Genomic DNA, 25,023 nt, shown 5'->3' with positions numbered 1-25,023 from the left:
CCGGGTGGGCACCGGACTGGGGGCATGGACGAAGGTCGAGGTGGAGACTATCGGAGACCTCTTTCGCGACGGGGTGCTGAGATCCTTTGCTGACCTGGTGGACAGTAGCGGGGTCCCACATGGACAGTTCTTTATATCAGAGGCTGATACACATCTTAAGGGAACATTGGGACACGTTGATGCGGAGCCCGCCACACACTGGGTTTTGCACCTCCTGCTGACATCGGGAGAAGATACACATCTAATTACTAAACTGTAGAGAGCTCAAATTGAAGGCATATTAGACCCATTATGATCCAAGAGAGAAAGATGGGAAAAGACACTGGGCAGGGATCTGTCAGACACGGAATGGCAGAAGGTGTTAGCATACCCACGGGTGGTTTCGAGAAACATGCGCTTAAGATACATTCAATACAATTACATACACAGAACGTACCTCACTCCACATTGCTTGACTCTTATATATGGGGGTGTCCCTAAGGTGTGCCCCAAATGTGACGACTTAGATGCCGATTTCGACCATATGGTATGGTACTGCCCTGAAATCCAACGGGGTTGGGGAGCGGTGATGATCGACCTGAAGGGCCTGTTAGGAGTGGAATTGACTCTGACCCCGACTATGTGTCTATTGGGCCTGAAAGTGGGATTAGCAATTGGGAAGGTAAAGGACATTTTCTGGATTTAACCCTAGTACTATTTAGGAGATTAATCGCTTTGGGCTGGAGATCACCCAGATGCCCTTCCTTGACTGAATGGAGACGAGACGTGTTGAGATGGGCTAGGGCTGAGCTACAAGTCCTGAAGAGCGAGGAGGCACGGGGCCTACCCCAGACACCCATCGCCCCAGCATGGGAGGAAGTATTGACGAAATGGGGACGTATAGTGAGGGGTGGGGGAGACACTGTGGTGGAGACGGATTGACATACCAGATAAGGAATGGAGACATTAGAAGTGCGGAAACTCATTGTATATCATAAAGTACTTCATGGGAGAGAATAAGACCAATATTACGCGAGTGTAGGGGGTAGCCGGCTGCAGGTATGGGATGTAGACCCTAGAAGAGTATGAACAGAGTGGGGCTGGAGAGTAGTAAAGTATCAGACTGAGTGGCCCCTGATACAAAAACTAATTGACGAAGATTGAGCAATGGATCAGGTCCCTCCTTGGAATAGATACACTGAGGCGTCCCCCAGTAACTAGACTGAGTGGCCCCTGACACACAAACGAATTGACGAAGATTGAGCAATGGACCAGGTCCCTCCTTGGAATAGATACACTGAGGCGTCCCCCAGTAACTAGACTGTACACGTCCCCAAGTGCACCATCATGTTAATATGTTGTTTAATGTTTAACCAAGTCTGTTATGCGGGGAAGTGAATGATAATATGGTATGCGACAGACGCGATTATGTAGGTTCACACCTATAAATACAGCACCAGGGACTTACAAAAGCGAAGAAATTATATTGTAACAATGCAATGTAAATGTTAGATCAAGGAATATGTCCAGGAGAGATAATCAATAGCACCCATGGGTACAATAAGAGTCTGTTAATGCAATAAACTGATTTGAATCTGTAAAAACACCAAAATGTTAATAAAAACAATTTTAAAAAAAAGTATAGTGTTAAAGCATTGTGGGCTCCACTAGCCACTCATTACAAACTGTGGCTTTAATATGGAATATCTCCAGTACAGAGGAACTATACATATGCCAGGATTTGCGCGCGCTCACCCCTCCCCCCCCCTAAAATCAATCCCACCCCCCCATCCTCAAGGTCTACTACACTGCTGTCGCAGCCAATAGCCAACAGTAGGCCTGAGTAGAAAAGAGCGGTCATCCTCTGAAAGACGGTGCACGTTGGATGCCTAACATCAGTAAAGCATTGAGATGGGAGTACACTGGAGACAAACAGGGCAATCAAGAACAAGCATTTGCTATGCAATGGGTCTCGCGTTTGCTCGAGTTAGAGCTATTAGCATTGTTAGCTCCTAACCGGACTTTTTTGCCACATAAATTGAAAATGAAAAGTAAAACAGTTTCACATAACTAACCAGACTTTTCTTGCCATATAAATTGAACAGTAAAAGTTACACATAAGCAAGCCGACGGCCACCATCAGCGCAAAGCAGACAAACAAAGGAAAATAAAAGTTCACTCGTAGTGAAACCTATCAGCAAAAGCACAATTGTCTATGCGACCAGCAAAAGTGCAACTACCTATGTAACAGGATCGATATCATGCAAAGCGCTCGACTACTGCTCTGCGAGATCGTGCTGCGAAATAAAAAGAAAAACTAGTCCAGAAACCAGACGGAAAACATCGAGCCTCATATGTTTTCAGTAGCTGGTCAATGCGCTCGAGGAGGGCTAAGCACCGGAAAAGACATGACGTATGCATGTCTTTCACTAATGAAAGCAAGCGGATTTAAAAGGGCAAGTTCACAAACCAAGGAAAGTGACTGACGTGACATGGGTGTGGTTAGAAGCCCAAAGAAAGATTACAACAGGGGATGGAGCGCTTTGCGCCTGCCCCTAAAAAGCACAAGGTCAAAACAGCAATGTTTCAAAACTCCATGCTGAGGACTAAGGACCGTAGAGTTTTTAACTGTAGAGTGGACTGTAGGATGAACAGTACAGTTCCAATTTCTACGTTCATGTACTACCAAAAATTGTACAATCCTTTGCAAATGCGTTAAGATGGTTGTTTTCGTCATCTCATCTGCCACACTTAGGAGCTTCTTTAAACAGACTAAATATCTGCATTACATACCTGCTTAAAAACTTGGTGTTTAGGCAAAAAACGGATTTCAAGCAAAAGAAACTTTCAACTTCAGTTTTCCTTTTTCAAGCAAACTTCATCATGTGTAGATTTCCAATCACTTCCTCACCCTGAAGAGCAAGGTTTGTTGTGTATTCATTCATTGGCATGTGGTGAAAACACAATGTCTTGAAGGGCTGCACAAAGCCGCAAAAAAAAAGGCCCTTTTCCAATTGCCTGAACAGAGATGGAATGGAATTTAACCTGATAGTGCAGAATCACGGACAAGCTGGCTGCACATGAGCAGAGTCGGTGGCTTATCAAACAGTAGCCCGGCATCTAACTGACTCAGTATCAGTCCTGGCGGACTTTCAGATGGAGTCGTACAGCTGTAACTGTTCAAATATGTATCAACAAGAATTCAGCCATGGCATTTTCCACTGGGTAATCCGTGAAAACTCTTCAAGGGAAGAGCTGGCATTCAGAGCCTCAGTAAACAATTCCACTATAAGGCCTCCTGAGTCCATTGGTAGCCCCGAGCGTCTGTGCAAGCACATTATAAAGTCACATGAATAATCAATGCTGTCCTTGCTAAACAGCCCCTGGCACGCCAACGGGCCCAGCAGTGTTCACATCCTTGTCCCGTTCTTTCGAGTGCCACCTGTTCACGGGGTACCACTAGACCAGGTGTGGAACCAGCATCCCCTTTCCAGAGGGTATTTAAGAATAGCCGAAAGCAACAACCTATGTCCGTAACAGGGTGAAGGATTTCCAATTTTGCCGGGAAAATGCATGTTTTCAATAAGAGTAATGGACATTTGTTGTATACTAAAAAAGAAAAAAAAAGAAAACCCAAAACAATTTCTGGTGCTAGGTTCGTCCGGGTAGCACAGAATGTTTTATTTTGGAATACTCACCACATACGTTGAAAATAATTTCAACATTTTGAAATCTGAAACAGAACCACAAAATCAGCAATAAATATATCCTGTCAAATCACTCAAAGTACTGCCTGCCTGCAGTTTTGATTTTCTTCTGTGTTCTACATTTTGAATTTTTGGCAAACTCTTTTTGCAGCAGTTTTCAGACTGAAGCCCACGGAAGACCACAAACCGTGAACGCTATGAAAATAATACTCTCCACTGGCCCGGCCTCAGAATTGATTTCTCAATGTATTTGAGTAAGATCTGTGCGTTTGCATCTAGCAAACACTAGTCGCACAATATAGAAAAAAGGCCAGTAGCATAGACAGTAGTAGATGCACTGATGTGAACGCTGGAGTGATGTGCGTGGAAACCAAGCAGTACATTTTCCCAGGCTTACCTTCATCTGCAATCTGCCGGCGTACGTGGTCAAAGAACTTAGTTCTATTGGCGAACATCCCTCCGCAGGTGGGGCACGACATCACTTTCTCCTGCGTGTGGCTGCGCAGATGCTCCCGTAGCTTGTTACGGTTTTTGAATGAGCTTGCACAATCTGGAAGACAAGAGGAAGATCCAATAATTAGCGGCTACCCATTTACTCCTGGACAATAAACATTTCACCTTTTAAACATAGCGCTCGTCTGTAAGCCTGCAGCTGTTAAACTATCCCTCAACACTTGGGATCAGCACGGACCAGATATCAGTATTATTGTCCAGCTATGCAACTAAGACCACGTGCCAAGATTATGGTCAAGCTGGGAAGACTGGATTGGCACCAAACTCTTAATGTTACATAAAAGACAACCTAACACAAAGGCCACACTCTCTTCAGATACAGAGCAGTTTACAGGGAATGTACCTGTTGAGGTGGGCAAGCTTACAAATTGACAAGGAGAGCAGAGCCAAGAGCCTGGCTCACATATCTCAGCCCGCTGACGAACCGAACTCCGGAAACGTTTGCCATATAACCCATAGAACAAACATATAAAATACGACAACACTTTAAAACACGAACCATTAGCGAACTAAAAGGCAAGACATTTGTATGCAAACCCTCTACATGACTCAGATTAAAACAGAGCAACATTACATACAGTCTACCAAATCAAACATAATGGATTGTGTACAATTGGTATTCAGAACTTTTAAATTTAAAAGACTTGATGAAGAAAAAAAAAGTTATGGTGAATTAAAAGTCTGCGTAAGATCACACAATTCAAGTGTTAAGCCACGACTGGTTCAGGTTTTCTGGTTTCACTTTATGCAAATCAGTTATTATGGGTATTTATTTGTAAATGATTTTTAATGTAAACACTTTGCTTTCACCTCTTTGAGCATTTCCTGAAGTTTTATATGGTGTGAAATTGTCCCGAAGATATCGGAGTGTTTTTACATGAAATTAAAACATGTCACATTTATTTTTAAAGGAATTAAAATATTAAGTGATATGCCCAGAATCACAGTATGTTGAGCCAACATCGAGACTGACCTCTAGCTCCCCATCTGCAAAGTAGGCACCTCTGTGATGCCAGATTCTGGGTATAGGTGGGGTGTCAGGCAGAACCCACTTGGAACCTTGAGCCTATAGAAGGTGAGGCAGAGCCAGGCTTCAGACTCGAGCTTTCAGTGATCGCCACCTCCATGTACCTGCTATATGTTCCCAAGCTTTAGAGTGTCAGGTGTCAGGCACAGAGACCCCACCTTGAGAGTATTCCTTACCCTTCCAAAGGCAGAAGAGGTGGTTTTCCTTGCCCATTGCTCCCGGTTCTGCTAAGGAGCTGTGCGCTTCCACGTGTCGGTAGTATTCCTCAATGTTCTCAAACAACTTCTGCAATGAGGGAATCGAAAACACACGAATTCAAAATAGATCAACTCTTCCATCAAAACAACAGGGGGAAAGAATCGCAGGTGAGCAAACATCTAACTCACAAGTTTTCGCCTTTTGACTTCTGTGGACCCCACTTAACCATAACTGCTACCCAGGGACCCCCAAAGAATAGTCATTGGAATCTGGGGACCCCCGCTGTTCATTACTCGAAGCCCATCAACCGTGCCTAAGTAATTACGACAATTTAAACTGCAAACAATACAAAAGAAATAGAGAAACAAGCATTAATTAGACAAATTCACAAATGATTGAATATTTTATTTAATTCACAGATAAAGAAAAAAAATCGAAATTCCAATTTAAATGGGGAAGTTGGACCTTTTATAAGAAAACGATAATGAAGGAGTGCTGAAATTTTTCAAACACTCAACCCCAATCACAGATCTGAGTTGAGTCCATCGTTCTTTTGCACATCATGCCACCCCAATTTTGGTCCCAGCCAAGGGCAAATCAGTCTTGACCCTGCCCCCTATGGGAACAGTTCAGCCCGAACTGCCAGGCCAGGTCTGCAAGGACCGGAAAAAAGCATCCTTTCATAAGACAACTGAGGTTACTTATTGTCCATAACCTATTCCGTTTGATACACTCGCACTGATCCTACAATTCAATCGGAAGATATCAACTACATTTTGCTTCTTAATGTGTACTTTATTAAACCGTTACTATTGTTTAGTTTTCGAAAATGTCGCGCACCAGCTGAGTAACAGTCAGAGCCCCAGTGGTCTCCAGATCACAGGTTAAGAACACCCGTAACACTCAAGGGGTAAAGGTCAGGATAATGTTTGATAATTTCTTACACGATAGGTACATACATCGATTAAAAGGCAAACAAATCCCGTCACGGCCACAAAATACCTTTCTAGTAAGCCCTTTGTAAATGTCATTTATTGTAGCTTCAGAGTGAATGCCCCAATGATAAAGAAAGATGGGATGTAATAGAGATGGTAAATAAAAACAGACTATGAGAAGTTAACAAACTTTAGCAGTAGCATCTAGTGCACACTGGTATAAAAGGAGTAATCTCTGGCATATTGGTGAACCTTTCTGGCATAACATTGGCGATCTATTAAATTACGGTGGTCCTGTCATAATGGCAACATCAAAGATATTATGATATACTGAGGTTCCTCATGCCCTCACTCTGATGGCGAGTACCCCATCAGAGACATACTTTGACATCCAAACTATGGACACATGGTTTGATGTGGATAATCTCCGGAAAGAAGTTGTTCAGTCCTGGAATAATGATGGCCTTTCCTGACACCCTGTGGGCATCCTTGGCATTACAACTTCCAGTCTTGGCATGTGGTGGCAATCCTTGGCAAATATATATTTACTTAATCTGAAGTAATCAGTCATGAACTGTATTTTCTTCATAAACCAATACACTTTAGTTTAGGATAATTAGGTATCTGCACCCGAAATGAAAAGCTTGCACTTGATGGCAAAGTGTAAGTGTTAAAAAGCAATAATTAGCCAATGACTATTTTTTTTCAAAATATATTCACAATAGATACTTGAGCGATAATTCATGCAGATTTTAGAACATTTACTGCTGGTGCATCTGGCGCCAGAATGCACTTGCTGCTATCATTATTATTTAATTACCTTTGTGGAGACATTTCTTGGTTATAATATTACTCCTGGTAAGTATGAGAAATTGGGTTACAGGTTGAGGGTGTATACCCTACTCAAGCAGCAACCACAATCCTTATTAGGGTGAGGCATAAGCAAAACCCCAAATTAATTGGTGCTCAACCCTATTGTAGCTTGGTACAGGGCAATGAGACTTAACAGAGGCAACGTGTAAAGTATTTATGTAGCACTTCAAACAGTAATAAAGGGAAAACACAACACAAGGAAAATTTGACACCAAAGTAGAAAAATAAAGTACATTTTTATAAATAAATAAAACAAGACCAAAAAAACAAAAACCCAATTAGAAGACCTAGAGCTATGAGATTCTAAAGATTTTGGTGAATATAGGGCCAAAAAGCACAAACTGTAGATATCTGGTCACGCTGGACAGGGAAAAAGTCACAAGTTCAGACCAAATGCAATGGAGGGTGGGCCAGCTACAGGGACTCAGTCACGCCCGTTGAACAACAGGCGATTAATTTCTATTTGCAGAGTGTTGCGAGGTCCTGTGACAAGGATGCGTTGTGCAGTCGAGGGGATGCGTCAACTCCGAGAAGCAGCGGAGCTGTGATGTGAGGTCCTACGTCATCAAGGATCCTATTGCAGAGGGCTGGCTATGCAAAGTCTGGCATCAAGGGTACTTCAGGTAGTTGAGGCAATGCATCTGTTCCAAGGAGCTGCAAGGTAAGAACCTGCACTCTCATCAAGGATGCCGTCGACAAAGGATTTGGGACGTGAGGGCCTGCCTTGGTGGGGCTTTGCACAGCAGCAATGCTTATGTGGGCTGCAAGGTCGAAATGGAATCCCTGAGATGGGAGAACCATAACAACTGAGGGGTTGTGTTTGATCTGCTTGGGACTGTGCAGTGCAGCATAAGTGATACATCAGTTATGCTGGTCCCACAGATGGGATGGCAGAGCACCTTTAGGACTATTTCCAAGGTCCACAACTGGGGTGACGCCACTTGGCAGGGTAGGACTTACAAATGACAGAGCCCAGGTGCTGGCTTCAAGGCTGTTGGAACTTTCTGTTCCTGAGGCTCTAGTCAGGAGGCCAGGCAACTAGCCCTTGGAGTCAACTTTGGGGGTTCCAAGTTGAACAGATGCAGGCCCTGTCCTTCTCACCAAGGCAAAAGGATAGCCGGCAGCAGCTGGTGTCTGAGGTCCAATATTCATAACTGGGCCTTCCTTTCAAGTTGGAGAAGCTTCTCGAGGTTAGCCTTTTAAGTTCATAGGCACCCTGCCTTTCCAGCCTTGGCTCAAGACTGACTATAGGGGGTATGTAGCCATTTGTGTAGAGGCAGAACACATCCTATCCAAGGCTAAGCAAGGCTAAGCAGGGCTGTGCACAGCACTGCTCTCCCTCCCTCGCTCCCTCCCTTCCTTCCTTCCTTCGATGGCCCATCCAGGCACACCTAAGCTCTCTATGAGTAGCAGTCTAGGACGAATACACAAAACCCAATTGTCAGCTACCCCCAGTCATGTGACCCAGAGATCGGCTGCAGGCACTTAATGACTAAGGCAAAAAAATACTAATAACCAAAAGAAGTGAACCCTCATATCATATCATTCCAGGCCCTCCGAGATCATTCTCAACAGATCCTCAATTATTTATTCTACAGTCTAAAGTGAATGTTACCACCATGGGGTGATTTTGTGGGTAGCATCATCACGGGGTCTCCAATCACTTCAGTACACCACTATCCAAATTAACTGAAGGATATCTCAGTGGGAAGGCAAGTGAAAAATGTGAGTTAAAATAACCTAACATTCTAAATTCCCATTTGTGTCCATAAAAAGGATAAGGGTAAGATTAAAAACAGGTGATGTGAGAATCAGCAAAGAATCCAATACAACTAAAATTAAGGTCGACATGTTTCAGCCTGACACGGTCATTCAGGGTCCAAGGGTTTCAACCAGGACCTATTGTTAATTAGATTACATGCAACTTTCAAGTAATCACCGAATATAGTTATGAACCGTGGTTCAACTAGTGACGCAACTTTGGGAGCACAGAAGCAAATCTGAAATTACCAACAGACAAGGAGAGAAAAATGACTGATATTATTCAATGTATTCTCAATCCATACTCCCTATGCACACTCTGTGAAGGCTACATTTGAGTGCATTAAAAAAAAAAAAAAAAAAGAAAGAAAAACCGTAACTTGGTTCTAGGTGGAAAAAAAAGGTGTCATTGCCTAATTTTTATGTACTCGACTTAAACCAATAAAATATACTTTTATTTTGGGAATAAGTGGCAGTTAAGATGTCAGCTTAATTAAGTAGAGTCCACAGATAAAGTGAGCAATCTGGTAATGGTCTGTAGCAGTCAAAATGCAAAAAAAATAGACAGAAAAACTATATACAAAAATATACACAAAAAAGAAGAAGAAAGCAAGATTCAAATACCTCGATGGGAATTCTCCCTCTAACCCACCATAGGAAAAGGCCTCTATCTGTACATATGCACACAATGAATAGTAATGTATTGAGATAGATGTCTGGACTAAAAAGGAGGCCTTAACAAAAGTCCATATCTAAGGAGAAGACTTACTTTTGGAGAAGCAATCAAAACCTTCCAAAAATCTGCAGTGCCGTTCCGATCCAAGTGCGAAGGATGGCAAAAGCAGCTGTATTTAAATACAGAAGGCTCAAACTAATTAGTAAAAAACACAAAGCTGGAGTGTTCAGGCACATTTAGCCAAACAAAAGAAAAACAGCCAAATATTAGCACCACCACGACAGGCATCCTGCAGCTCTGCTGGGAAATGTCAAACAGTGAAAAATAACTTCCCGTCCAAGCACTCAGAATTGGAAAAGTGGTCTAAATTTCCTAATGAAAACCAGACAAAAGTTATCAAAATAGTGTGGAGTGTTCCACAGGTCTGCTTAGAAAATAAAAAAACAAATAGTGACAGCAAACTCTTAAGCAAGGCTGGCTCTCAAACTTCAATATATTCAACATCTATTTTTTACCTAAGCTTGAACAAATGTGTTCAACATTAACATTTTATATTATAAGTGCTGATGCTTTAAAATTCTTGAGACTAAAAGTTATTTTAAGGTAACAGTATACAACATTTCTGATGTACCAGACTGAGGATGTACTCCATAATCAGAAAACAACATTTTGCGCGCTTGAACTGCTCTCTGATAAAAGACTCTGGTCCAGGTGGTCACTACAAGAATGTTGATCAAATAATTTAACTAATAAAAACAGCTCTCTGAGGGAGGCTTACAGTGTCCCTCTGTGGTGCTAGGGAGCTGGTATCACCTGGCCTCAAAGGTCTCAATCAGTATACCCACCGCTGTTCTTTCTGAAAGAGAACTTGCTAAGAGTTGCCCTTTTTTTAAATCAAGCATTTCAAGTACAATCCACTCCATCTCATTGTCTGTGTGTTTTGCGGCCATAAAATGACAGCTCAATTTTGCCATACATTTCTGACATTTAATATTACTGTGATGCTCCCCTATGAGTACTTTTATTTTCCTACTCGTCATACCGATGTGCCTTAGTTGGCATGGGCATAATTATTTATATTACATGTGTGGAATTACAATTGGTGTGTTTCCTCAATGTCCATTTCAGATTCTCAGCCAACCTGATAGTTTTGGTGATTTTTGTTAAGTGACAAACATTGCATGAGCCACATGGATAGTGGCCAATGATTGGTTGCAGGCCCAAATTAGACAGAACTGTGGTTGGTTCCTTATGGGCTCTCTTCAGGCCAGTGTGTGCTAAATGATCCTGCAGGTTCTTACTTCTTTTGAAAGCAAATCTTGGTTTGGCAATTTCAAATTTCCTGATGTTATATTGTTCCAGTGTTTATTATCTTTTTGACATGGTTTGAGGCTGCAGAATATGTGATGACACATGTGAGCATGTTTTCATCTGTGTTCCTCAATTATGGTTCCAGGAGACATTCCTGATCCCGGTGTCCACAATCTTTGCTGGGCTATTCCTCTCCTTCAGTTTGTCGGTAAGGTCCTTGGCATGCATCTTAAAATCTTCAGAGATGCTGCACTTCTGCTGAATTCTTAAGAATGGACTATGAGGCACAATTTCTCGCAGGGCACGTGGATGAAAACTGTCAAACAGCAACAAACTATTCTTTGCTCCAAGTTTGTAAAATGTTTTGATTTTCAATGTAATTTCGTCTGCAAAAATAGTGAAATCTAGAAAGTCCAATGTCAAATTATGCATAGTACATGTGAATTTCAAAAATTTGTCTCAAGTATTCAGCCAACTTAAAAATTCTGTTACTGTGTCTGTGGAGCTTCTCCAGATAATCAGGATGCCGTCTATGATTCGCTTTGAGTCAAATGTTTGTTTGTAAGGACAGGATGTGCTTCATACATGATTGTCTTCGAATGAGCTCACATATAACACTGCCAGACTTGGCACAATGGTGCTGCCCAATGATGTTCCGTGGGTCTGAAGGTATATCTGATCTTCATATTTTAAAGAAAATCGGTTTCTAAAGCATTCGAACACAAAGGCCCTCATTAAGAGTATGGCGCTTTCACAGTGGCGGTCTGGACCCTGACGGCCACATAACCCTGGGGTCCTACAGCCAGAAAACAGCCAGCTCCACCAGGGTCTTGGAACCAGGCAGTCTGGTGGTGGCGGAGATCCTGAGTGAATTACAACCTTGTTCTCTACCACGAAAAGGCTGATGGGGAACAGGTGCAGGGGCCCCCTGCAGAGAACTGTTGCAATATTCACTGTCTGCTTTGCATACAATGAACATTGTGAGGGTGCTGGTGCACCCTGCTGGCTACAGCATTGTCGCTGGCTCTATTACGAACTGGAGACAATGCTGTAGCCTGTTTCCCACTAGGCTGGTGTGCGGAAACTTAGGTTTCTGCCCGCTGACCTAGCGGGAAACTCTTAATGACTCTGGTAGGGAGGTCCCCGCATAGGCGTCGGCAGTTTTACGGAAACTTAAAATGAGGCCCAAAGTCACAAATCTGAATTCACCATAAGAGGATTTCTTTCATTAAAATTCTAAAGACAACAAAAATGAACTGATTACTTGCTGCCATTTGGACACTATCACGTATTAGATGTAATAAGGTAATTCCAATGTTAGCCTATGGGAGAGGAAGGCCTTGAAGTAGTGAAAAATTAACGTACCAGTTAGCAGGATATGGTGAACTAAAAAGTACAACCCCTGTTTTGTTTTTAAATACACTCTGGGCTGTCCAGGGGTGACCTACATGGATTAAAACGGAAGATCTGGGTCTGGCAAAAGGTTTATTTTGCCAGGGCGACATAGCACTTTAAAAACTGCACATACAGATTGCAATGGCAGACTAGAGACAGATTTAAAGTGCTACTTAAGTGGGTGGCACAATCAGTGCTGGAGGCCTACAAGTAGCATTTAATTTATAGGCCCTGTGCAGAGGTAGTGCCATTTTACCACAAACTTACAAGTAAATTAAATGTGCTTATACAGTATAGGCCAATTCCATCATGTTTTAAGGAGAGAGCACAAGCACTTTAGCACTGGTTAGCAGGGGTAAAGGGTGAAGAGTCCTAAAGACAGCAAAAAGGAAGTCAGCAACCAGGAGGATTGAAGGCTAAAAGCTAAGGGGAAGCCACGCCAAAGATGCCAGGTTTAACTGTAACCTGACCTGATATGCAGGGGTTGTCACTGATGATTATGTATCAAGTGGTCCCTATTCAAAACGTGCCTGATGCCAGAGGATATATCCATTAAATGGTTTAAAGATTATTGTTCTTCTTTATAACCCATCTAAATATTTCATATTTAAAAAAAAAAAAAAAACAGATACCCACTCCCTCCAACAAAGCTGACTGTTTGTGAAATACCAGTCGCTAGTCTCATTCATTAACTGATTTATAACCCTTTACTTCTTAGGGCCCTGTTCTTTCTACATAGATTAACAATAAACAGTAAATTGATGTTAACTTTTATATAATTCATGCGAAGTGAAAGGGTTCCTTGTACAAACAAAGAGGCTCAGTTTGTTCTGGTAGCACCTTTTTTTTTTTTTTTTTTAAACTTTAGGCCCAGATGAGTTTAAAACTATTTTCTGAAAACAGAAGATTTTATGTAAACAATGGACAACTTTACAAAGGCCTTGTATTTTTCTGTGTAATCAGTTCAATTCCAGTAACCTACAAATGGGGCAAATATACCCACAAGTTAGGTTATGCATTTTGTGTAGGACAATAACTTGACATTTTGGCCTTTTTGGAGGTTGCCCACTGCAGTAGGTCTTCAAGATCCATACATAGAGACGGGATTGTGTCAGTGAGATGTGATCTGTACAGTTGATGAAAGCAAGAGTTGTTCATTCACACACACAAAATCCTACTGAGAGAATATAGGAAAATTCCACACAAGTCAGGGACACTAACCTACAACTGATCACCAGCAAATCACAAGACGCATTTGCAAAGGCATTAGGCCTCGCCTACATGAGAACTATTGGCTATAGCAATGAGTTTTATTCATGTTTTACACTAGTGTGGCTACTGTTCAGCACGGCTACAGTTAGTGGTGTCGGGTGGAGTAGATTGGAGTTCAGTAGGGTAGAGTGGAGTGGGTGTGGTAGAGTGGAGTGGGTGGGGTAGAGTGGTGTTGATTGGGGTAGACTGCACTAGAGTGGGGTGGGGTGGTGTGAATTGGGGTAGAATACATTGAGTGGGATATACTGGAGAGGTGTAGACAGGGGTATATTTGAGTGGCCTGGGGAAGAGGAGTGGGGTTGGGTAGAATGGAGTTGCGTGGGGGTATCGTAGACTTGAGTGGGGTAGATTGTGGTAGACTGGAGTGTGGGTGGAGTGGATTGGAGTAGAGTGGAGATGGGTTGATTGAGGTAGAGTGGAGTGGGGTAGACTGGAGTGAAGTACATTGCGATGGAGTGGAGTAGATATGAGTGAGGGAGGAGGTAGTGAAGTGGACTCGAGTAAAGGTGGGTAGATTTGAGTGAGGTAGATTGGTGGAGATTAGGTTAGACTGTGGTTGAGTGTGGTAGATTGGATTGAGATGGGGTGGTGTAGGTTGGGGTGGAATGTGGTAGAGTGAACTGAGATAGATTGTAGCTGGGTAGATTGGAGTGGGGTAGATTGTGGGTGAATGGAGTGGGGTGGATTAGGGTAGACTTGAGTTGGGTGGGAAAGAATGGCGAAGACTAGGTGGATTGCAGTGGGATAGAGTGAAGTGAGGTAGATTGAGGTGGACTGAAGTGGTGTAGATCAGGCTAGACTGGATTTAGGTAGGGTAGACTGGAGCAGAGTAGGGTAGGTTAGAATGGAGTTTATTGGGGTAGACTGGAGTGAGTAGTTTGGGGTGTACTGGGTAGATTGAGTGGAGTACACTTGTAGTGGATCCTATTTAGTTTTATTGTGTCTCAGGAGGTTAGCTTAGCCTTTTGTCTTGCTGTGCATTATCAGTACCACTCTGAAGGTGTCACTATCAGCGTCCTAATTAAGGGCCATATGTACGAACACATTTTCCCATAGACACAGAAAGGATAAAACCCCTTGCTACATCTGGCCCCAAGTGATGTACGGAGGTATTCACATCATGTCCCTTTCTCACTTATATGTGACAAGAACATAATGTACACTTGTTGGGAATTGTTTACATAATTGCCCCCACAAGTATCCCTCCTTATTTGTTTAGGAATACAACTGGGTCCAGGGTCCTACATGATAAATACATCTCGCACAGATATGATTATCAGAGGGATTCCTACCATATGCCATCTATGCTGCACGTCACCTTGCTGCAGGACTGAGCCTTCATGTCACCACCGAGTCTGACAAAGAGACCTCTTTCTAAGGTAACAAGAGCTTTGGGGGCTAGGGGGTGCTTCTCACTGACATGATACTGGCAGATTAGGTTTATCATACGTAGCTCTCATTAGATTAGAGATTAGGTTCTGCATGCTAGGGATTTTACATCTCATGTTAGACTAAGATGGTGAGGGTCTTTGCATTCGCGACTCATCCTCACAATTATGTTCTTTTGATTGTTCGCTATCGTAATCATTGAAGCTCATGAATTTTACCGTAGATCGCAGTCTTTTTAATAAATATATTGAAAACATTCCTGCATCTCCTTCATTGCCTGTGTGTGACTGAGACTTATTACTTATGTGAGAAAAGGGTAAACTTTTGTTCCACCACGACTCCCCGGAGATGTTGCTTTTACTTTTTGGGTTTTTGGTGAGGTACTGCTTGTCAGCAGGGAGGATTGGGCCAACAGTTGCAACTTGTTGAAGGATTGGCCTAGTCACCTGCAAACAAAAGTCCTGTCATCCCTAAACCAGCAGTCTTGCTTTGGAGTGAAAGTCCAACTACAACAGACTGAGTGGAGTGGAATAGACTGGGGTAGACTGAAATGGATTAGGGTACACTGAAGCGGTGTGGAGTAGAGTGGTGTGGAGAAAAGGGGCATAGAGCGTCATGTCGCAGAGTGGAGTATCGTAGGATGGAATGGTATGGGGTAGAGCATTGTGAAGTGATGTGGATCAGTGTAGTGTGGAGTATATGCAATGTGTGGTACTGTACTGCCATTACAGAACACATTTTCAGTTGAAATGACCATTATTGCACAGACACACCGTTTTACTGAGCAGAAAGTGTGGAAACATCATCACCTAACGTACTGATGTGTTTTGATTGTATTCAAATGTGTTTCCACTACATTTCAGATTATAAAAAACAAACTCAATGTGAACTTTTCTAATGCAGATATATTCTGAAATATCAGCACAGTTAATTTCGTTTCACAGCAAGACTGACATAAATTCCCTCACTTTGACGTTCGAGAAAGAAAAATAAACATTAAACTCTCTTGGAAGACAGCCTGATATTTGACCTCTGCCTTCGGCACTGCAAATGTGACAAGATAGGAACAAGATTTGAAGGCCTGTTCACAGAAAACGAGCACTGAGAAGGATAGAGTAAACAGACAATGATCTACCAGAGAGATGAACTCCAGCTGGACAGCCTAAAAATACAAAACAAAGCCAGCAAATAGAAAGCAAGCAAATGTGAGTTACAAAGCCAATGTTATGCAGCATGCGAAATGCATTCCCTGGGAAGCTTTCAGAATGCCCACAAGAACTCGTTAAGTAGACATCACACTAAAAAGAATATCACCATTTCAAAAGAGGTTACCACTTCGATGGCAACCATGTCTGGGCAGGAAGGACATCAGAAGAAGGACAATTCTGCACCACCAAAGAACAAAATGACAAAAATTGCTAGTATGCTGGGACGTGCTGTGAAGAGTGGATGCTTTCTACTCTTATTAGCATATAGGTAAAACGTAGTGTTCCCAACAGGTCATCGCACATCCCTAGTGTTCTGAGCCTCAGTTCATCTTTACAAATACTCCCAAAGACGACCTCAATATCTTTAGGCTGCATTGCAGGTGGTATGAGGGCAACATGGGGTGTGTAAAATTGTGCCATCATGTAGTGGAGTATTTGGAAGTGACTGCCTTGAAACTAATAGAACTAGTTCACATCATCGTCTTTAGGAACATGAGGGTTACCTGCTCTAATATGATTACAGACTAAGCCACTCCCCCACTTATCTCCCCAACCCCCCCCCCCCCCATTTCTACCACCCCAAACAAGGACTCAGAGCATCTTTCACAGAGTTTGAAAAAGATGCAAGTTTTCAACATTTCTAACCAGATTTAAAGTAAGTGGGGTTTCCACAAAATATGCTGACTAAAGTTACAATCGAGAATAAGTCTACTGGACTATTTCTTTCCAGTAACTAACTCGTGCCCTCGCCATGGATCAATTTAAGCCATTCATAATAGCACCTCAAGCTGTTTTCATTGCAATAGTTTAGTACAAATCAAGGAGCCCCAGCCAGAGTAAAACAGGTCTGTCTTATGCCTCTGAAAAGCATGAGTGATGGGTTGACACCATCATGTAGGATGCCATGCTACCCTTCAAACACGCATTTAATCACAGCTTTTGCTTTAGACCTATAAGGATATCCTTTTGCTCCTTGTGCCACTAAGCTGGAGCTGGTAAATAATGAGAGCGCGCAATAATCTATAGGACCAAAATGCTGTAACAAAATTTTTTATATCTTGGAGTAAGTATTTTTTCAAGAATTCTGGTTTTAGGACAGAATTGGAAAGTCAAAGAGAAAACTAGGAAACTCCGTTTCAGTTTGATCACAATAAAAAAGGTACAATTCTGATCCCACACACACTTCCACAGACTAGACCGCCTGACATTAACAAAATACCATCCAGCTGGGCCCTCGTTAATTTGTACACCAAGTTGTTTTTTTAATTTTTTTTTTAAAATGATTATTATTATTTAACAGTGACTTGTACAAACGCATTTATAAGTAAATACACAGTGGTTAATTTGCGCTGCAGGTGGTGGTTTAAGGTTGTGGGCACCAACATTATTCCTTGGGAAGGGGAACTTTCATCATCAGACTTTGATCAGTAGCAACAGCGATAAAGGAAGAAAATCAAGAAAGGAGGACAATGATAGAATCCCACTGTTAGAGAGGAACAGTGATGAAAAAGAACCTACAAAAAGGTGTCCATATTTTTATAGATTACAAAAAAAAAAAAAAGAAAATGTTTTTAAAAGTGGAGGGACATTATAGCTAGGTTCAGATTTTACACGCACAAAACCATAGAAATTGAACAGTTATAGTTATACTTATCTCAAGACACCAACTCGTGCTCTAAGGTAACCATAACTCGCACCCTTGCCATGCACTGCTACTTATCCCACATATTACATCAGTAATAACATCTTCTAAGATATCATTTATAATTTAACTCAACTTTTGCAATAAAATTACAGATAAGAATCTTGTGCTTGGCTGCATGGCCTGCTGCTAAACCCACCATACACACCCTACCCCTGTGGCACACAGGGCCTGCGGCCGGGTGTGGCAGGGGTTGGCAGGTCCTGCAGCCAAACTGCCCCCGCAGGCACCTAACCTCCTTACACACAGGACCATCAGCTGTGCGCAGAGGTGAGTGGCTGTCAACCAACCCACAGGCACACACCCCTGCACATCGCACAGCCTGTGGCCATGCTCATCGCAGGGTTGTCTGCAGGGCTTGGCCCACAACCAGACCCTATGCCCCCAAACACCCCCCCCCCCCCAATAGTGTACACAACCCAGGAAGGGATGGGGATAACACTTCTCCTCCTCCTCCCCCTCAAGGCCAAATATGGCACCAGACATCCCACACCCCAGGGCACAGTCAAATAATGAAAGGGAAGGCAGGCCGCAGCACCAAGTGTGCCCTGTTGGGAACTAAAGGGGAATCTTCAATGCACCCGCGGTCCCTGCCGGCTCCCCACCTTCAGCAAAGCAGGTATTAGTCCTGCACGCAGGAAGAAAAAAAAAAAAAGCCGCTCCGTATACAGGAGCAACTCTCAACTATTTCCCTGCCCGCCACTCCCTGTGGATGGGAGCAATTTTCCTGCTCTCACCTGTTGGGAGTGGACTAATTTGCTCACAATTGGAAGGAGCTGTCAATGCTTCTGCCAAGTGAATGCAAACAACTATGTCCTGAAGGTGGGCACCTCTGGAGATAGGGAGCCGGCCCTGGGAGTGGCAGTCCCCATGGCCATTAATGGCCATTGTTTTTGAGAGTCTGTCCCATTGAGGTGGTTTTCCGTGTGTCTGAAAATGGCCCAGGAGGTGGACTTTTTAAAATCTGATGTAGCCCCCAGAAGGTGGTGGTCCCCTGGGCTTAAAAAAAGGGTGGGGGGGTGGGGGTGCTGCGCTGCCTCCTCCCCTTTGCCTAAATTAGTCTGGCCCCTGGGCTCCAATGGGCCCAGGAGGGAGGCCCACACGACCCCTCCCTCATATACACTGTCCTTGGAGCCATAAACAGCTTTGGGAGGGGGGGGCACATGGCCCCCTTCCACTTGAATTGAAACCGACCTGTGCCAATGGGATGGTCATCCTCCTGGCCGAAATCAGCCAGGGGGAGCAGTCCCGCTCCTTAGCATAATTATTATTATTTGTTCCTGGCCCACCCGGTGGCCTAGGTTTAAACCAGCACGGGACACATTTTTTTTTTTTTTAAACACATTTGCTGGGATTTGTGGATGCTCTGTCATTATCGTAGCAAAAACGTAAAGACAAATGCTTTCTGGCCCAGGCAGAGTCCCTGAGAGAACCCACCACCACGCCCCTAGGGTGTCGGAGTATTCATAACCTGCCTCCTTCTCTCTCTTTTTTTTTTTTTTAAGACTGAGTCAGAGTCCTAAAATGGCTGCCTACACTTCCCCCTTCCAGGTTGAAGTGTTAGCAAGCCAATCAGATCTCACTAGGAGATCTGTTGGACCCGTGGAGGATCCACATCTCTAGATATACAAATTTGTTTTTTTCTTTAATAACTTGAAAACTACTGAACTGATTTACACCAGATCACAAAAGGAATCTTTCTAGATCAAAAGCTAGCTTCCAGGCAAATTTGGTGTAATTCCGTCCAGTGGTACAAGCTCTAGTCGTGTCTAAAATCGCTTTGGGAAAATTGCATGGGGAAAAAGTGCTTTGGGACCCACCCAACCCCTTTTCCTTTGGCCCCCGCTTGACAAAATGCCCTGAAACTTTCAAGTCAGCACCTGAAGTTGGCAGCAAACTAGTTTAGAAAATTGTGTGAAGATTCATCAAACGGCGCCAAAGTTATTGGCAACACAAAAAAAACCTATTTTCCTATTGAAAGTGGGTCTTAACTATAACTATCTACCGGCGACTGCCAGCACCACCCTTGTTCCGGAGCACCGGAGCAAGAGGCATGGAGAGCAGAGTTCTGAGAGGGAAGCAGCAGTGCCCTCCCTGTGAAAAGGTGAGACCTGGAAGTCTAGCACCGGCAGTTGAAGGACACAGGGCTACCTGTTAACTCCCCAAGATAGGAGACATCAACAGAAAAGCAGCCAAATTGTTTGAGAAGGTGGCATCCAGCACTGGGCCTCATAATGCAAATGAGGATCAAGTTGCAATACACTGTACAGATTTGATGACAAAGCTGCGAAGGCTATAGAAATTGTCATGTAGCGAGCTAACAAAGTGGAGGGAAAGTAAGTCCTTGGAAAGATGTGTGGCGGTTGGCAGAATACTGAGAGGGCCAAGCATTTTAGTACTTCCTAGTTTTGAAAAATCTGCACCCGGATATGTTAAAGGAATGGGCATAAAGGAACAATAATGCCTCCATGTGATTAATCAAGTCTTTGGAAATGTGCAGCTACAGACAGGCAACTAATTATGCAAGAAATAGATAAGTTGAACATTGGCAGTAACACAGGAAGCAGAACAAGAAACAAATTCCAGAAGGAAATTAAAGAGTTTGGCGAAACAAGAGGAAATTATCACCAACTGCAAAATGCAGAAGTTCCAGAGACGAAAAGGGGCGGATTTATACTTTTGCCCATCGTTTGAGTGCATTAGAGGGCAAAGGTTGTCAGGCACCAACAGAAAAAGGCAGGAACAATACCACAGTTATTTGGCATCCACAGTAAGCGCCACGGTGGAAACGGACAACAAGAAGCCCTCCATGAGTGTTAGGAGCAACAAAGATATATCAATAGTGGTCAATGAGCTGTATGTTTTTTACTGCTAGACAGGAGTCTAAACAAAACATGAGACCGAAAACAAACAGCAAAGAAAAGGTTAAGCAGAAAAAAAAAAAAACACAGAAGCAGGCTCACCAAAACTACTAACAAACTGCCAAAGCCAAACACAATCGCAAATGAATGATAAATTGGCATCAATGATCAACCCATCGGACGTTCAACTGAGTAAAGGAGAGGAACAAATCTTTGCTCTAGACTGGTTTGATTTTGAATGTCTATTAATTGATTGTGATTAATTCAACTGCACAAACTAAATGTAATCTGAGTATCATCCACTTAATTCTGTTATTCTGTGCTGTTCTTTTCGAGTATTTAATGGTAAATGCTTTAGCAAGACTGAGCGTTAGATGTGTTGGACAACTTGTGTTGTTTCTGTATTTCTATCATTTGGTCTTGCGTATCATTTACGTGACTTTAGCATTGTTAATTTGAGGGCAATAAATATCTAAACTTTACTAAACTGATGAGGTGATTCATGGCCACATTGGTCATGGTGTGCATGTGTATACATTACCGACTCCTCATTGTATATTTTGATTACTTGATGCTGTATTTGATCGTTACTGGTTCTCATTGTTCAACTGGATGACTTATTACTCTTGTCTGAGTCAAAAAATCCAAGTCGACCTCTGAGGGTAGTAGATATCACAATTCTATTACTTGTCACCTTAGCATAATATAGGCAGTCACATGTCCACCCCCCCTTCTGTAACACACTACAGCAAGTGGTGCAACTACTCATTAACACACATCAACGCAACACTAGGGCACACAGCCCTACAAAGCAACACTACACGGGATAACTCAACCATGCAAGACACTATTTGGGTACTAGACCCTGCAACACACTATTTGGGTACTCAACCCTGCAATGCAACACTGGGGTACTCATCCCTGCAACGCAACACTAATTTACTCAACCTTGCAACACAATAGGGTACACAACCTTGCAACAGTAGGGTACACAACCCTATAACACAATACTAGGGTTCTTAACCCTGCAAAGCAACACTAGGGTACACAACCAGCAATGCAAAAAAGAGTATACGGCCCTGTAACACACCATTAGGGTACCAGACTCTGCCGCTCAACGTTACCGTATTTTCCGGTGTGTAAGACGACTTTTTAACCCCTGAAAATCTCCTCAAAAGTCAGGGGTCGTCTTATACGCCGGTATACGGCGTGCTGAAACTTCAGGGACAGGCGCCCCTGTAGCTGAGCCACCGTGCGCTGCATTTGTAAATCGATTCCAAGCGTGCGATGGGTTCCGCATCCCACAAGATTCAGTTACTTGTGGACACGGAGCTGATCAGTCGCGCGTGAGTTGAGCTGTTGTTACCGTGTGCCGCAATCCTCGCTGGCAGTTGTCTGGACAGGCGAGTGTTCCTGCATGTGCCCCAGGCTATTCCAAGCGCGCGATTACCATAGCAATGACATTTGATTCTGTTTCTTTCTTCTTGCGCGTGGCACGTATTAGGAGATTAGCATATAGTAACGGCCATTTTGGATTGGGATATAACAATATTTTTAATTTTTATTTGGTGTGCGTTGGAAGAGGGGTAGTCTTATACAGCGAGTATAGCCCAAACCCTATATTTTAACAGGAAAAATAGGGGGTCCTCTTATATGCCCTGTCGTCTTATACGCCGGAAAATACAGTAATTCAAATCAAAACATTCAGTCAAATATTGTGCATTCTAACAATTTACACATGCCTCAAATACACTAAGACAGCAAATTCAGCATGGCATAGATGGTCATACACTCAGACAGTAAAATCAGCATGGCCACACTAACACTATCATACTGAGGATTCTAAAAAATATACATACGTGTCTGACCCAGACTTGCATTAAACAAAATACACTTGCGGCAAATTAAGAAGAGCACACAGAGATAATTCTGTGTCATTTATAATGTCATTAAAATTTATGTCCAGCAGTAACACTTAATGTCCCAAGTGAGCAACCGCTCACCCTAAACATCTCTTCACTCTAACACTTGGACGCTTATAGTTTCTCAGAAACACATAGAACTTTTCCAATGTGTGCATTACTTTTCCAATGGAAAATTCACACAAAAGTTTGTATTTTATTATCGGGTAGCTTACATTGAAAAGTCAGCTGTAAACTTGCAAGTAAGACATTCCTCACTGTTAAGTTTCCTGCTAATCGATGATAATAGACACAAAGTTCCAAGGTGTTCCCATCACAGCATACTCCTTTATCATGTGACTAGACCGTAGCCGCTGCAGCAAACCTTGATGAACTGACAGGTGCTTTGCTACAGTATTAAAAGTACACCTTATAGACCCTAGTAGCACAATGAAAACATCCCAAATCAGAAAGATGGCCGTGGATGCATTGCATCGTTTTTCCAAGATAAATTGAGCTTGTCTTGTCAGCACAGTGTGCGTCACCAAATCCGGCGATTGCTCCCCGATGCTGCATGACCTCTACAGCGTGCTCTTTAGCGCTGGCATGCCTTAAGGAGAAGCTGGCCCTCATGCACAGCGGTGGTTACACGCAGATCAAGCCTCAATGACCATTATGCAAGTCTTCCTTAATTCAATAGCGTGCTGCTAAATTACATGTGCCGGTTAAGTGCATTTCTTATGAAGAAAAAAAAAAAAATGTTTAAAATAAAACTCTTGCACAACAGCATGAGCTCTCACCGTAAAGGGGTTAAGTCCCCCCAAAATACACTGCTGTGATGTTTTATCAAATGATGGCTCCATGCTGGTTCAATGCAGGTTCATACTCATAGCGTATGCCAATAAAGCAGCACTTTATTTCCTCAAATGTCTGATGCGAGGTAACTTCAGATCAGAAATGCTGCATTCTTTGTTAATCTCTGCTGCCGGTTCACAACCCACTGGCATGTCTTGCCAAAGCAATGACATGCAGTGTATGCCAACTCCAACAATGTTGGCACCAAAGTCACAATAAATCAGCATACACTTTAAAAATTAAGCTAGTCAAATGCCCAGTTAACTGCAGGCCGTCTGATAAGACACTGGTGGAACATCCAGGGCGTTTTTCTTCACTTCAGGCTTAAATTTCCTTTCCTCTTAATCTTCCTTTTAGTTTCTTCTGTAGGTTCAGTTTACCTCAATTGCCTCCCATGCGTAGATTCTTTCTCCAGTTGTCGCTAGGGTTGTAATTAAAGATGGGTCCTTTAAAGGTTGTAGTATGTAGGTTTATTTGGCTTAGTTACACACATACACACACAGCAGGAGGACAACACTTACTCTGCTTTAAACAACGAAATACAACATCAGACGGCCATGGGCAGTCTAAAAGATCGAATGACACAACAGCCAAAGTGCTCCTGATCTTTGTTCTTGTCCACTGTCTTGATCTACAGAGAAATTGACAACAGCAAGATGGCCATCTGCTGGGAATGCCAAATGGTGGCTGCTGGGCCAACTACTCAGCATATCTGCACACGATAAAGTTACATACAATATAGTTTTAAAGTGATTCGTTTTTTTGGTCAGTTGCTACCCCGAACACCAAGCATGTCTCCAGCTATCTATACGCGATACAGAAAATACCTGAAATCAGATATCTTGACACTCATTCCTCTAAATATGAACAGAAATCTATACGTGAATAGCTTTGTATCAGTTTTGAGTGTAGGACAAGCTTTTGCATACAAAGTAAGCTAGTCTTCCAAGATATATGCCAGGGTCTCAGAATACATGGGTTGATGGTAAGGGTAGCACTTTGTTCTAGAAGCCACTCCAATTATTAATTTAGTTTTTTTCCATTAGATATGTTGGCTGCACCACTATGTTGATCTACAGTGATACTAAGAATGGGATCTTCTCCAATCATGGCCCTCAAAACCTGACAAGGAAAACAGAAGTCAAAAGTTGAATCAGAAAGTTCAAAGGCTATACAAATTAAAAGAGTTCCAGAATGACAAAGCAGATCTAAAAGTGACCAAAAAGACTAATCCAGAAGCAGCAACACCAAGTGAAGCAGCTATCCAGATAAGCAAGGCAAAACCAGGGCAGGCCAAGCAAAGACAATCAGGGAGGAGTGACGAAAAACGACAGTCAGCAACAAAGGAGAGTAAGGGTTATACAACAAGGTTGAAATGACAGATATGGGAAAGGAGTCAACGTGCTTAGGGTTCACCGGATCCGATACAACGCCTTTGGTCTCCGAGTCGTAAAAGACAA

General features: G+C 42.8%; 1 protein-coding gene across 5 annotated transcripts in view; it reads right to left on the bottom strand.

Moving 5' to 3' along the window:
- The window catches only part of HINFP (histone H4 transcription factor), a 162,944-nt gene that overhangs the window by 79,336 nt on the left and 58,585 nt on the right, over nucleotides 1-25,023 (bottom strand). For all 5 annotated transcript variants that reach the window (XM_069224822.1, XM_069224823.1, XM_069224825.1 and 2 more), the window contains 2 exons: nucleotides 5,403-5,511; nucleotides 4,084-4,236 (listed from right to left, as the gene is read on the bottom strand). In XM_069224822.1, coding sequence (XP_069080923.1) covers nucleotides 4,084-4,236; nucleotides 5,403-5,511 — 262 coding nt within the window. The remainder of the gene's footprint in view (nucleotides 1-4,083; nucleotides 4,237-5,402; nucleotides 5,512-25,023) is intronic.

This window comes from Pleurodeles waltl, chromosome 3_1, assembly GCF_031143425.1.
Source record: "Pleurodeles waltl isolate 20211129_DDA chromosome 3_1, aPleWal1.hap1.20221129, whole genome shotgun sequence".
Taxonomy (NCBI): Eukaryota; Metazoa; Chordata; class Amphibia; order Caudata; family Salamandridae; genus Pleurodeles; species Pleurodeles waltl.
This window is presented reverse-complemented; position numbering and strand designations above follow the sequence as displayed.